At 38.5% G+C, this 13861-nt stretch overlaps 1 protein-coding gene across 2 annotated transcripts in view; it reads right to left on the bottom strand.

Moving 5' to 3' along the window:
* Positions 1–13861, bottom strand: part of KYNU (kynureninase) — a 131455-nt gene that overhangs the window by 54093 nt on the left and 63501 nt on the right. For both annotated transcript variants that reach the window (XM_084799637.1, XM_084799638.1), the window contains one exon: positions 93–191. In XM_084799637.1, coding sequence (XP_084655763.1) covers positions 93–191 — 99 coding nt within the window. The remainder of the gene's footprint in view (positions 1–92; positions 192–13861) is intronic.

The following is a 13861-nucleotide window of genomic DNA, read 5'->3' as shown; positions in this document are numbered from 1 at the left end:
ACAGAACTAGAGTGTAAGTTGTGGACCATGCTTTTTCTTTAGATTGAAACCAATGGGAAATAGAAGGATGCCCAACATTGGTTATTTCCTACCTTGTAGGAACACCAGCAGGCAAAGTCAACACCCCAGTCATGTAAGTGGAGTTCAACATTTCCAACTGCATGTGCTAGGTCAAAGCCAACAAAACAGCCCTAGGGAGAAACATATATGGTTTCAAATTGTGTAATGATTAGGAACAGTGAAGAGGTTATCTTAAACCTTTTATAATATGTGTAATAGTTCCCTATGTTGCCCAGTGCACAACACTTGATGCCCAACTCCCACAACCCTTTAGGCAGCCCACTAGAACAAAGCCATCATCACAAAACTGCCACCATCTCCTTCTTCATTATGTTGACATTCGCACTTGTAATGCAAAACTGGAATAGGGATGAAACTTAAGGTCCAGCAGGAGAAACAAAGTCAACACTAGCAAACTGGACTGCGCTCACCCAGAGCTCATCTGTGGGAGATGCAAGGGATTTGCTTAAACTCGACTTGTGAAAACTACAACAGGGTAAGGGCAGGCCCCTGGCCCCAACAGATTCAGAGAGTCCTAAGGACACCCAGGGTGCTGTACATGCAGCACCATCTAGAACCTATTAGAAACAGAAGGATCTGAGATCTTTACCTTTCAACACAGTGCATCTGTGCTAGCAATCACCTTATAAGCATTCTTTTTATTATGTATCCTCCATCATTTACTTTCCACTCATTCACACATGTGTCAGGATGGTCTTGCATTTGTTTTTTGCTCAGCAAGTTTTAGGCTGTTGTTTATTTTTTCCATCCAGTTTACTCTAAGCCATTTCATTCTAGTCTAGTCTAGTCTAGTCTAATCTTCTCTAGTCTAGTCTAGTCTAGCCTAGTCTAGTCTACTCTACTCTACTTTAGTCTACGTTAGTGTTCTACTCTGTCACATTTCACATGTTCTCCCTTTCTCTCTATATTTTTTCCTCTCATTCTCACCGTTATCCCCCCTTCTTTTACATCTTAATTATAACCTCCCATCAGTGTAATAATCTGTAAATTCTGTAGGTCCTAATTATATCTAACTTTCCCCTCCTAGCTACTTTACCTAACCTTAATTTCTTTTCTTCAAAGTTGATCTAATGCTTAATCCTGTTAGATGTTTACCTAACTCCCTTCCTTCTGCTAACCATTTTAACTAAAATCTGAGTTTACTTCATGCTATACCTGGTTGTTTATCTTCCCATAGTCTTTGAGTCTATGTTAGTATGAAAATTACATAGTGGTAATACCAAACAAATCTGGTCATTGTCCCAGTTAATGTCCTACTGAGGGAATTATGCAGAGGTTATGCCAGGCAACTGAGCTCCAGATATGAAGACATATTTTCTGAATTAAACATTCTATACTTCCTCATCCAAACCCCACCTTAAGGGTACAAATCCTCCAACTAAAGGAATATAGCTGATAAAAAAATAAGCTAAGCAAAGAAGTAATGCCAAATACATAATTCCCAATGCACTAATTAAAGAAACATGGGGGAAAAAGACAACATAACTCCTTCAAGAATTATTAGTCATGCAGCAATGACATCTAGTAAGAGTGAGTTAGATGTAATAGTACACAAAGACTTTAAAATAATGATTCTAAACATTTTGAAAGACACAAGTGGCCAAAGAAAATGAGGAAATGATGATATGGAAGAAGGATTCAACAAAAATAAATAAATATTAAATAAAAAACAGTACACAATGCTGGATATAGAAATCACAGTAAGTAAAATAAAATAGTAAATAACATAAGCTAAAACAAAAACAGTAAGTAAAATTAAATTTTAAAAATGTCTCAGCAGTAGAATCAACCAAGAGGGAAGACAGAATGCTGTGTTTGAAGACAACGTAAAGAGACTAGAACAATCTAACAAGGACAATGATAAAAAAATAATAGTGAGAATCCCAAGATGTATGAGGCCCCCTGAAGAGACTGAATTTATAAGCTGTAAGCATAGGAAGAGAAGAACTTTATTCTACAGGTATAGAAAACATTTTCAAAAGAATCATGATAGAAAATATGACCAGAGTTAGGAAAAGAGATGTCAATCCAGATAGATAAGGAATTGGGGCAGAAAAGAACTTCTTCTCATCATATTCTCATTAGAACATTATATACATAGGACAAATAAAGTATCTGGAAAGCAGCAAGAGAGAAACACCAAGTCACATAGATTAGAATAACAGTAGATTAGTCAACTGGAAATTTAAAAGTCAGAAAGTCTTGGAATGGTATATTTTAAGCTCTGATTCCAGGGTACTATGTGCAGTGAAGGTAGTGATCATAACTGAAGGAAAAAATAAGAACTTTTGTGATAAAAATAGAGTAAATAAATTTATGGCTCCTAAATGGCCTCTAAAGAAAATACTTAAAGAAATCCTACAAGCTTAAGAGAAATAGAGATACCTCCATGAGGCTACAGAAAGGACTAAGCCACGAGAGAATGGTACTAAGCAATGGAGGAAATGAAAGTGAAAATAGCACTACATAATCAGATGGATGGCGGGAACCAACACACAACTTTCAACAACCCTGAATATTAATAGTCTCAGTTCTCCAATCTGAAGACACAGCCTAATTAGATTGGATCAAAAAGCATGTATCATGTACTTGTTGACTCAAAAAAAAAAAAAAAAACCACACCATGTCACCAAAGTACTACCTTATGATGAAAGAATGGAAAATGTTATTCCAAGCAAACAGACCTATAAACTAGAATACAGTGCTGCCATAATGTCTGCTAAAATATACTTCAACCAAAACTACTGAGAAAAGATAAAGATAACAACTTCATACTTATTAATGGAAAAAATCAATCAAGAGAACATTACCATTCTACACATATATGCCCAGTTATATGCAATTTCATAAAATAAGTACTACCAGAGATAAAGTAACTCTACAATACCCTATTCTCACTAATTGACAGGTTATTCTCCACAAAATAATTAATGAAATAATAAATAAAGGAAGAAATGACTGAATTAAATAAAAATCATAGATCAAATGGACTTAACAGATATCTACAGACTATTCCATCCAAACACTGCATAATCCATAGCATGTATTAGGATACAAATCAAGTATAATAAATACAAGGAATTTTAGGCAATTTCCTGTATTCTTCCTGACCTTGGTACATTAAGACTATAACAACAAGAAAAACTCTAGAATGCACACAAATTTATGGAGATTAAGTAATATACTATTTAAAATTGAGTGACTCCTTGGAGAAATCATGAAAAAAATAAACTGTTAGTAAAATTAAATAAAAATAAGGATACAATATATCAAAACTAATGGGATAGACGTTCTTAGCTCTGTGGGGGCTCACAGAGACTGAACCACCAACTAAACACCATGCATGGACTAGCCCTAGGCCCCCTACACATATGGGGCTGATGGGCAGCTCAGTCTTCATGAGGGCCACCTAGCAATTAGAGCAGGGTCTTTCTCTGACATGGACTCTGTGGTCTGCTTTTGGATCACTTTTCCCTGCCTGGACTGCCTTGTTTGATCTTAGGGGAAGAGGATGAGCTTAATCCTGATGAAACATAATGGGCAGGGATGGATTGTGAGGGGGGCTCCCCTTTTCTGAGAAGATGGTAAGGGAGAAAAGGGGGAAGAGAGTAGGAGGCAGGACTGGGAGAAGGGGAGGGAGGGGTTGTGATAGGGATGTAAAGTGATTAAATAAATGAATTAAATTAAAATCAATTGGTTTGGGGCTTTTGTTGTTTATACTGTTTTGTTTGTTTTTAACATCTTTTTTCTTAAAGAGAGAAAGCACATGAAGTTGGATTGGTAGGTGAGGGAAATCTGGAAGGGTTTGTAGGAGGGAAAATGTGATTAAATATGTTTAAAAATTTAGGACCTTGCATGGACTGTGCCCCCTACCAACAAAATGTAGCTGATGACCAGCTCAGGACTTATGTCAGTCCCCTAGTAAGGGGAGTGGGGACTCTCTCTGACATGGCGTCACTGACCAGTTTTCAATCACTTCCACCTGGCAGGGCTGCCTTCCCAGTCTACAGGGGAAGAGGACACACTCAGTCCTAATAGGCTTGAAGAGCCAGCGCGGACTTGAAAGGGGAAGCCTCTTCTCCTCTGAGGAACTGGGGAGGGAGATGTGGGATAAAGAGGTAGAGTTGGGAGTGGGAGGTGAGGCGGGTGGGGTACAACTAAGATGTAAAGTGAATAAATAAACACATTTTAAAAAATTAAATGTAAGTGGAATGAAGTGAATGGAAGGCAAAGAAAGAAAGGAAGGAAAAAAAGGAGGAATGAAGGAAGAAAGAAGGAAGGAAAATAAGAGAAATCAAGGCTATATCAAATGAATAAATGAATGATGAACTTAAAATTGTGGAAAATGGAGAAGAAGCCAAAGCCCAAGAAGCAGAGAAAAGAAGTCATTAAGAGCAGGGCAGAAATTCCAGAACTGGAAAACAAAATAAGTAAGACAAAGATTAGAGAAAGTGAAGAGTCGGTTCTTTGAAAAGATAAACAAGATTGACAAGGCCTTATCCAAACTGAGCAAAGAGAAGAGAGAAAAGACTCAGACAATTACGTTAGCAACAAAAAGGGGGCCACTACAGCAGTTCCCAATTAAACGTGTGAGTTGCAAAATCTAAAAGAAGCTGGTAAATTTTTAGATGCAAAACAATTGCCAAAATTAAACCAGGATGAGATAGAATTTTAAAGAGATCACTAACATGCTGCGAGATTGATAAAAACAAACAAAAACAAGAACAAAACACAGAAAAGAACAAAGAAAACCCCAAACAAAGAAAAACATCAAACCAGAAATCTCAAGTGTTCCCTAGCAAGAAAAAGGTAAGCCGAGTTATCTTCAAATATCTCCACTTTTTTTCCAAAGTTAAAAATTATCAAAAACATCAAACATAAAATGAAGAAGAATACCAAATAAAGTTTCCCTCCAAATACATCCTCCTTATTTTTATGTTTCCAGTTTTCTCCTGAAAATAACAAGCTTCGCTCTGCTGGCTCGGGACCTGTGCTTTCGGTGAACTCTGCGTGGCACTTTTGGCAGGAGCTCCCTCCAGTGGCTTCTCACCCTTCAGTTCCTGCCACTGTGACTAAGGCTTGTCCTGGACACTAACATCACATGGAATGTGTGGGGCCTTAAGATACTGGGTGATCAGCCCTTAGGTTTGTTTTCCGATGGTGATAATAGAGTTCCTTCCTTCCCAAGAATAAGTGTATTTTTCTGGACCTGCCTCTCAATTGGTCAATTATTTTGGAGTTTGTGATAGACAGGCCATAGTAAAACACAGAATTAGATCTTGGAGGGAAAGGGCTAAGTCCTAGCAAATTAGCAAAGATTCTGAAAGCCGAAACAAATCAAATTTCTATAACTAAATGTTCTGAAAAGAAACTGAATGACTAACCTTAATCCAAATGCTTCAGAAGCAAACTATAAATAGAATCCAAGCTGAATGTTGTCTCAGCTACCAGCTCAAAACAAACCCGTAGATCATCCACACATGAAAGGGAAGTCCATCGTATGGAAAGAACTCACCAACACCCACCCAATGTGGCAAAACTGGGTGTGAGAGGTTCATGCTAGCACCTGACACAGATGCACATTACTCCTGCAGTGAGGTGGAGCATCCTTGAGGCCCCATGCTGTGTGCCCAGAGTTGCTGATACAGAAACATGGCTCTTGCCTCAAAGGGAACAAGAGGCATTTTATTCCAGATCCAAATGTGCATGGTCGTGGCCCCAAAACACAAACTTTGTGTGTGTGTGTGTGTGTGTGTGTGTGTGTGTGTGTGTGTGTGTGTTCAGAGTGTCACGCTCCAAATATAGCTTGTCCAGTGTGGCAGCCATTTCATGAATTATTTGTAGTAACAGAACAAAAGAAAGTCATAAATCGTGTCACCTTCTCAAGTACTCTTGTAAAAAAAAAAATCAGGTTGTTGCAGCACAACGGAGAAATCTCTGGATTGACCCCGGGTAGTGTCTGAGGGCGCCCTACGTCTATGGTGGGCTGGTGGAAGCAATTAGTTTTCTTAGCACATTCCCAAATTGTTCCACCTGAGAGTCACAAGGAAGACAACGAATGCCTAGTTTTTAAATTACTTTATCTCTTTTGAAATAGCAGTGATGAAATTATCAAAAGTAGCTTACAGCACAGGGACAGTTTTAGTCAAGTACACTTTATGACCTACGTATACATATACAGCTTCTAATGCTAGTGATTCTAATAAATGATCAGTTCGTCGAGGCCACACAACAGGACTGCGCGGCTGCTAGTGTCTTCTCTCTTTTCAGGTGAGGGACTGAGCCTGAGAAGTTAATCAATCTTCCCACGATCACACACTGAGCAAGTGATAGAGCCTGGCCTCTAATCAAGGCCTTGTGGCTGAAGAATAGACACAGTTTAACTGCTCTAAATACCTTCTGGCTACTGTAGTGTGACCTGGACACAGGAGTTCAGCAGATAAGAAGCATCAGTGTTGGCTTGTAGCTCATTGCAGAGGTAGAGTCTCAGGCCCCACAGAATCATGTGTACACATAATGAAAGGCTATTAAGGAGACTAAAGATAGCCTAAGATAATTGTGCTCTGGACCTCACACTCCAAGCTCTTCACAATCTCAGATGTTATAATCACTCATTAATCTATTCAGCTTTATAGAATTTTAACACAGGTGTGGCTTTTAGGTGTTCTTGGAAATTTAGTTCGTAAAACTACACTTATTACAATATGACTACATTAATTATTTCACAAAAGGTACACCTAATCTATAATATGTAACCGATTCTGTTGTTTTCCTCTAAGGTATAAAGATGAATTTGTACCCTTTTTTTCTTACCCCAAATTGAGGGATATATATCACATAAGGAAGATGTTGTCTCTGGTAATACACCTTTGAGAATGACTGGGAAGGAATACAAACAATCCACTCCAAGAAAACTTGGAGATCATCAGAATCTGGGCTCGCAGATTCAGGACTAGGCTTAGTAGGCATGTACATGTGTTACAGAAAATTGTGAGATACACATATCACTGAAATTCCGAGTTGAAAAACCAGAAATCCTGAAATTGAAGTCATCTCTCCACACACCCATCTTTCTAATTAGGGGAGCAATTTTTTAACAAAAGAATTTTTCAAACTCATCATTTTATACATTTTTTAGAGTTCAACTTTCTTAGAAAACTCAAAGAATTCAAAAGTCTGTATTTTATTTCATTATGAATTATTCATAAAGTATGGACTATGAAGAAGGTACCAATTTCACCTCCTGGATCCTGTTATTAATGCCCTGTGGTCACAATCTCTGTGGCATCGCATCAGAAAACCAGTCCAGGCTCTCACAGTACATTTTATTGAATGTACAATTCCTTTGTATAGAAGGCAGAAAACATAAATTATTAAAGCAAGATACAAACTTAAATGAGATGGACAGAGTGTGATTTTATAGAAGTGTCACTAGATGGCAGCATCTTAAAACAAAGCATAAAACTGAGCCATCTCCCTTGTAGCCTTCCCTCAGAAGGTTCCATTAATTTACAGACAAGAGTAGATGACCTGAGATTGAAAGAGAAGGAGGAAAAGGAGAAGGAGGAGGAGGAGGAGGAAGAGGAGGAGGAACAGGAAGTGGAAAGAAGAAGATCTCAAAGCTTGCTTGCCTAGTTTATACAATTAAAAAAATCACATTTCTTTCAACACATTTTTAACTCACATTTACCATAAGTGGTTATTAATGCCGCATGTCAGATGGCCTGTCAGGCTGGCAGCAAAGAGCTTGCTTCTATGTTGCTGCTGTGGAGCAAAATGATGATGTGTCTCATCAAATCTTCTGTCACCAGCTTGGAAGAGAGCTCTCTGACTTCAGCTATGTTGTTCAATGCATAAGCATTTTGACATAATCCCATGGAATATAGTTGTATTCGACCAGCACAACACCTTTCTTTCTAGCCATCCTTGCATAATTCTACTCGGTTGTTTCTCAAACAATGAACTTTGTAAGCCACATATTTGAACAACACCCTTGTCTCCCTCTGAAAACGCCTGTAAAGCACATTGCAGTAGTTGCTGCTGTTGCTCTTGAGCCCTAAACTGGTCTTTTCTAGTTGTCCGGTTGCTCCTTCCCTTTAGTTTATATTTTCTCCTTGATACCCTTTCCTTTCCCTCCTCGTTTCGCAGATCAGAGAGTCCCTCAAAGTTCAAGGGTTGTAAGCCTCACCCTGAGATTCATATGTTAAAGGCATTTGGAGGCGCCGTGATTGGGTAGTAAATACTAGCTAAAGACACAGTGCGCCACCTGGTGGCATTACTGAGTATGAAAAAAGGAAAGTGAAGGACCCTACAGTTAAGTCCTTGCTCTGCTTCCCAAGTGTCTCGCACTACTAGGGTATGATGAACTGCAGAAAGGCAGTTCCCCAAAATCCCAGGGCTCTCTCTTGGACGTCTTAACCTTTAGAACCACAAGCTAAATGAAACAGCATTCCTTCTGAATTGTCCAGTCTATCCTATGCAGTTCCAGCCACAGGAAACAGGGGCCGGGATGGCTCAGATTATGTTCACAAGGTAACTTCTAAGAATAGGCCCAATACCCAATCCTTTCTCCCTGTTTATATATTGTAATCCAAATTTCCAATATTATTGTTTTATACACAGATACAATAAGTAAAACTATTGTTGAATAATTAAGCAAATAAATAAACAAAATCATACTATTGCCAATAGTCTCTCATCTGATGTTGGATTTTCCTCATTGAATAGTTTTTATTCACACTCACAAACTTAACACTGCAATTCAGCTAAACTTGAGACCCAAGAGCAGAAAGATCTTGGGATATTGCAAGCAGACGGGAAGCCGGGAGCTCCACAGAGCGGCAGAAGGAATGTCCGAGTAAAGACGCATGCACATGGAAAGTATCAAAAACGGTTCAATGTCATCCTCTTTCTGGGTTTGCCACTTCTGGAGTCAAAGACCTTCACGGCTTCCACGATGCCTGTATCATCTTTCTTTCTCCCAAAGACCACAGGCTTGTCACCCAACCTACTCAATCTTGGCTGTGAGATCAAAATGTAGGAATCATTTGTGTTTGTCTCAACATTAGGTCTGTATGTTTTAGGATGAAGTCCCCCAACCTCAAATAACTTGCTAATCATGGACTTTCAGCCAGTGCCATTGTAGAATATGCACCTTGGTGCACACATTCTGAAGTAATTTTGGGGGGATGGGGGGGAGTGAACCATTATAAACAGTTCATTTTTCTCCAGAGATCAAGAAAAGGAAAGTTTTCTGCTATCTTTGGAATTCTGCCTGAAAACAGCTCAAAAAATGACGTGGTGCAAAGGCTCCTTGTCCACTCACAAAGATGTCAGTGAACATGGTTGGCCATGGCTTACAATAAGTGGATGGAGGGGATAGAAGCCTTTGAAAAGCCCAATGTTGAATTTTGAAAAAAGATTCTTTGAAGTTTGTTCTAGATGAGTTTTATTATGTGCTATTACTCTGAGGACATATTTTAAAATGGAGTATTTTAGATTAAAAATAGCAGTTCAAATTGTTCCAAATTACTCTCAAGTAAATAAGAAACACTTGGGTTTTTTTTTTAATTATCTTTAACATAGAACTAATAATTGGTCTGATCATTGGAGTCAAATGCAGCACAGATTTAATGTTGACACCTTCAGGAGAAGGGAAAACACTGTCTCTTCAGAAGTTATTAAATGACATATAGAATTAGATTATGGAAGGGAGTTATGAATACTCTAAATTTTGGTACTTTTGGAAGTTCTGCAATATGCTGACTTTTTACTATTATTTGTTGTTTTCCTTCACTCAAGAAAGCCCTATGAATTATGCAGAACATGATACAAGACAGGTGTTTACATCAATACTCTGGGGCTAGTAATCACCAGGTGTGTGTTGTATGCTCATAACAATTGTCAAAATCACAAATGAGGTGGGCAAATGACTACTGTACTAAGCCAGCTGAATTCCAACTTAGACATGTGGTCTTCTCGTCCTTGTCAGCACACATGAAGGTGACTGGTTTTATCCATTGATAAAACCAGTCTGTGAGTGTTCCTTGAAATGTGCTGGCCCAGACTCCAATGAATGAGGCCAGTCTATCTCCAGTGCCATTAAGACTGTACTAGGTGTGTCTGGAGTCTCCCCAGTTCTTTAGAGGCTATTGGTAAGTTTGACTTCTTATCAAACAGCTTAATAAAGTCTTTGAGAGTTCCGAACACCCTTCTTAGCTCGACTCCAAATCCAGATAATACTGTACCCTTATTTAGGACAATATTCCTATAAGAAAAATGTGTGATGGGGAATTTTGTTTTAAAATGTGTAAGAAAGTTTCTGTGTATATTTATATGCATATGCCTGCCTGTAAACATGCTGCTTAATTTTTTAGGGAAACATAGACATATGGTGAATTAACAATAACAGGCTGGCTAGGTAACTCTGATGTTGGGGTTTGCAATGAGGTTCGCGGTTAAAGATCTGCTGAATTTCTAGAGAGAGGCAGGAATGGAGTAGAGGGTGGAAGGTAATAAGGTTTCTTGTCACAGTCTTAGAACATTTCCTTCCAAAATTACTCACTTGTTAAGAGTCACAGCCATACATGGATTCCAAGTTAAAAACAAAAGCAAATATCAAGATTTGGCTGGATGTGGTGGCACATGTCTTTAATCCAGGTACTCAGGACTTGCTGTAAATTAGAAGCCAGCCTGGTACATATTGAGTTTCTAGCCAGCCAGTGTTACATGATGAAACTCTGTGTCAAAAATAGGTAGATAGGTAGGTAGGTAGGTAGATAGATAGACAGATAGATAGATAGACAGACAGACAGACAGACAGACAGACAGATAGATAGATGATAGATAGACAGACAGACAGACAGATAGATAGATAGATAGATAGACAGACAGACAGACAGACAGACAGACAGACAGACAGACAGATAGATGATAGATAGCAAACAACCAGCAGATCTCCAAGAAGGGCTCCGATTGCCCCATCATCTCTGGGAATTCAAAGAATTGTTTCTTTTATTCATATCAACTTTACCAATACTGTCAAATGTCCTCACTCTTTTTGTCTTCATTTTCTTTCGCTATCTGGTTATGGGGTGAGATTTAGTCTTACTTTTTACATTAAGCCCATTTTGTACCGAGTCAGTAACTCTTGGGTCTCAATTCTTTCTAAAGAGTACCTAAAGCCGTCTACTCTACTGTAGTATAGGGTGTAAGGCTTTCTGGTACAGAAACAGCTCAATGGGAACAGCAGCTCTTCAGCATTAAATCGGAAGGGGAAACAATTAGTCTGGAGGCATGAGACATAGTTTTTCCTCATGCAACTATAGAAATAGCTTTTAGAAGTCAAGTTGCATTGTAAGATAACTCAGCATGCAAGTTTTCTTTATGCAGATCATTGCTAGTCAAGGTTGTATTAGACCTTAGGCTTTTCTAAGTAATACAGAAGATGAAAACTACAAATAGTGTGCATTATCGAAAATAAATCCCAAAATCTCTTATCCCAGAAGAGAGATGCCTGACGATGAATTCTAAATGCTCATATTGAAGGTCGGCAGCCAACCGAAACAGAATGAAAGCTGGGATTATGTCCCAAATAGTTACCCTGAGATTGACGTCTGATGGTTTAAAAAGAAATATTTTAATATGTAAGTGCATAGTTACTGTGTAACACTGACTCTACTCACTACATTGATTCCGCAGTTCCCTTTGTCCCAGATCTATTGATTGATGGCGCTTAAACAATGTGTTTGCAGAGGAGACAACAGTTCCTGATAAAGTGAACATTGCTCTGTGACTTGCTTGTCCCAGAGAGCTTAACTTTAAAGATAAGAAATCCAGTAAGAAATTGTTTTGAATTGAGAGAGAGAGAGAGAGAGAGTCATGACACGAAAATCAAAGCACTTAGAAACAGTGCTTCAGCCAGTATGACAATCATAACTATAACGCCAGCACTTGGGAGACTGATGCAGATGAATTGTAAGTTTGAGGCCAACCTAGCAATAACCCAATTCTACAAAAAGTATTTTTTTCTTTGACATCTGAATGAGATTGGAATGGCTGTTTCTACCATCTGATTTTCACATCCTGATTTGCGTGTAAGGATATGTATAAAAAATAGTTGACCTGTGCAAATTGAAACAAGACAGTATGAGTATTTTTCATTAGAATCAAGCTGCTCTCCCTCCAGGCTGATTTAATGAGATGCATTAGTGCCTTTGTTGTTGTTTTTTTTTCCTTGTCAGTATTCAGTAGGCAAATGCTGTTTGTCTCTATACCCTGCCTAAATGAGTTTTCAAAAGAGAGTATAGTTTCCCCAATTGGTCTTCTTTCTAGTTTCCCCTTTAATGTCAATCATCATGGAAGTGAGAGGTCAAGTGAGAGATGAGAGAACTTAGGTTCTTAAGTGTGCTGTGCACCCAGTTCCAAGGAAGTGTCTGTGAACCCCCTGCTGCAAATCTTTCAAGGGTTTTGTAAATCTCACCCAGTCCTATAGTGGCTTGCACATTTTTTTTTACTAGCAGGAAGTCTTTCAGACACCACATAAAGCACTAAAGAAATGCAGGTGCACCGAATATGTAGCCATCATCCAGAGTTGTTGTTAAATATCCACCAGGAGGGGTGGTGGAGCCACGTACTAAGATCTTTCTTCATGAGTTGGTGATTGTGATTCTCAGGGTCTGAGAAGTATTTCTGAATGCTGGCATTGATCAGACCTTTACCTCTGATGGTCTCTATTTCTTAACCTTAGAAACTGGGACTAACCTAAAACTCAAGGAAAGAGATGATAGTAAGAGATAATTCTTTATTTTTTGCTTTGCCTTTCATAAATGCTGAGCCTTCTTTGCCACTGCAGGATTAATCTGAGTGAATAGAAAGAGCTAGTCTAGTGGAAAGAGATTATCCATGCCATCCATGGAAAACATAGCTTTGGTTTCCTCTGTGAGTAGACTCCAACACCAATCTTAATTACCTGCTTAAGCGGGCAGGGCAAGTGTTTTTACAGAATCCGCTCTCTCATCTGATCTATGAGGAAAGCTCACTGAGTTTTCTTGAAATCTGAAGCACTGTACTAGGTAGCAAGCACCTGAACCATAGTACATTACCAGAAGTAGATGCTGCTATTCTTTTCCCACTTAGGATGCATAATTTTCTAGTGATAGTCATCTTTTTAGTCATGTTGCTAAAAAGGAAACACTGAGTCTGGACTATCTCAGTGATAGAGCATCCAGGTAGCATGAGACCTTGGATTCACTTCCCAACATACAAATCTGGAAATGAAAATGAATGAAAAGGATTAAAGGGCATGTTTCTAGTGATATTTAATGAAATGTAATGTTTCTATTTAGAATGAGTAGAGAAACTAAGTGCTACTTCGAGAGTAAGACTAACAGACTTGGAAGACCAGAAAAGCAAAGTAATTCAGAGGCTTTGAAGCACACCATAATTTTCAGGTGGAAACCTTGTTTTCACAATTTTTATCACTTATCCTCCCTAATTAATGATCTTCTTCAGTGCTGGGCATAGAATCTTAGAACACAGGCATTCAAGACCTGAACTCTACCACAGGCTACACTTCCATTTAACTCATTTTTAAAATTTAATCCCATTTGTACAAAACCAGGAAAATAGATTCAGTGGCCCCTATCCCCTTGCACAATCTTAGACCTGTCTGACAAAGGACAAGCAGGAAAAAAAAGAGCTTGTTTGATTTATTTCAAATATATTAAGTGGGGAAAATAGCTTAAGGTAATTTTCATGCTTCATTTAGTTCATTTAATTT

This window comes from Acomys minous (assembly GCF_964271855.1).
Source record: "Acomys minous genome assembly, chromosome: 10".
NCBI lineage: Eukaryota > Metazoa > Chordata > Mammalia > Rodentia > Muridae > Acomys > Acomys minous.
The sequence above is the reverse complement of the archived record's forward strand: the minus strand, read 5'-3'. Positions and strand labels throughout refer to the sequence as shown.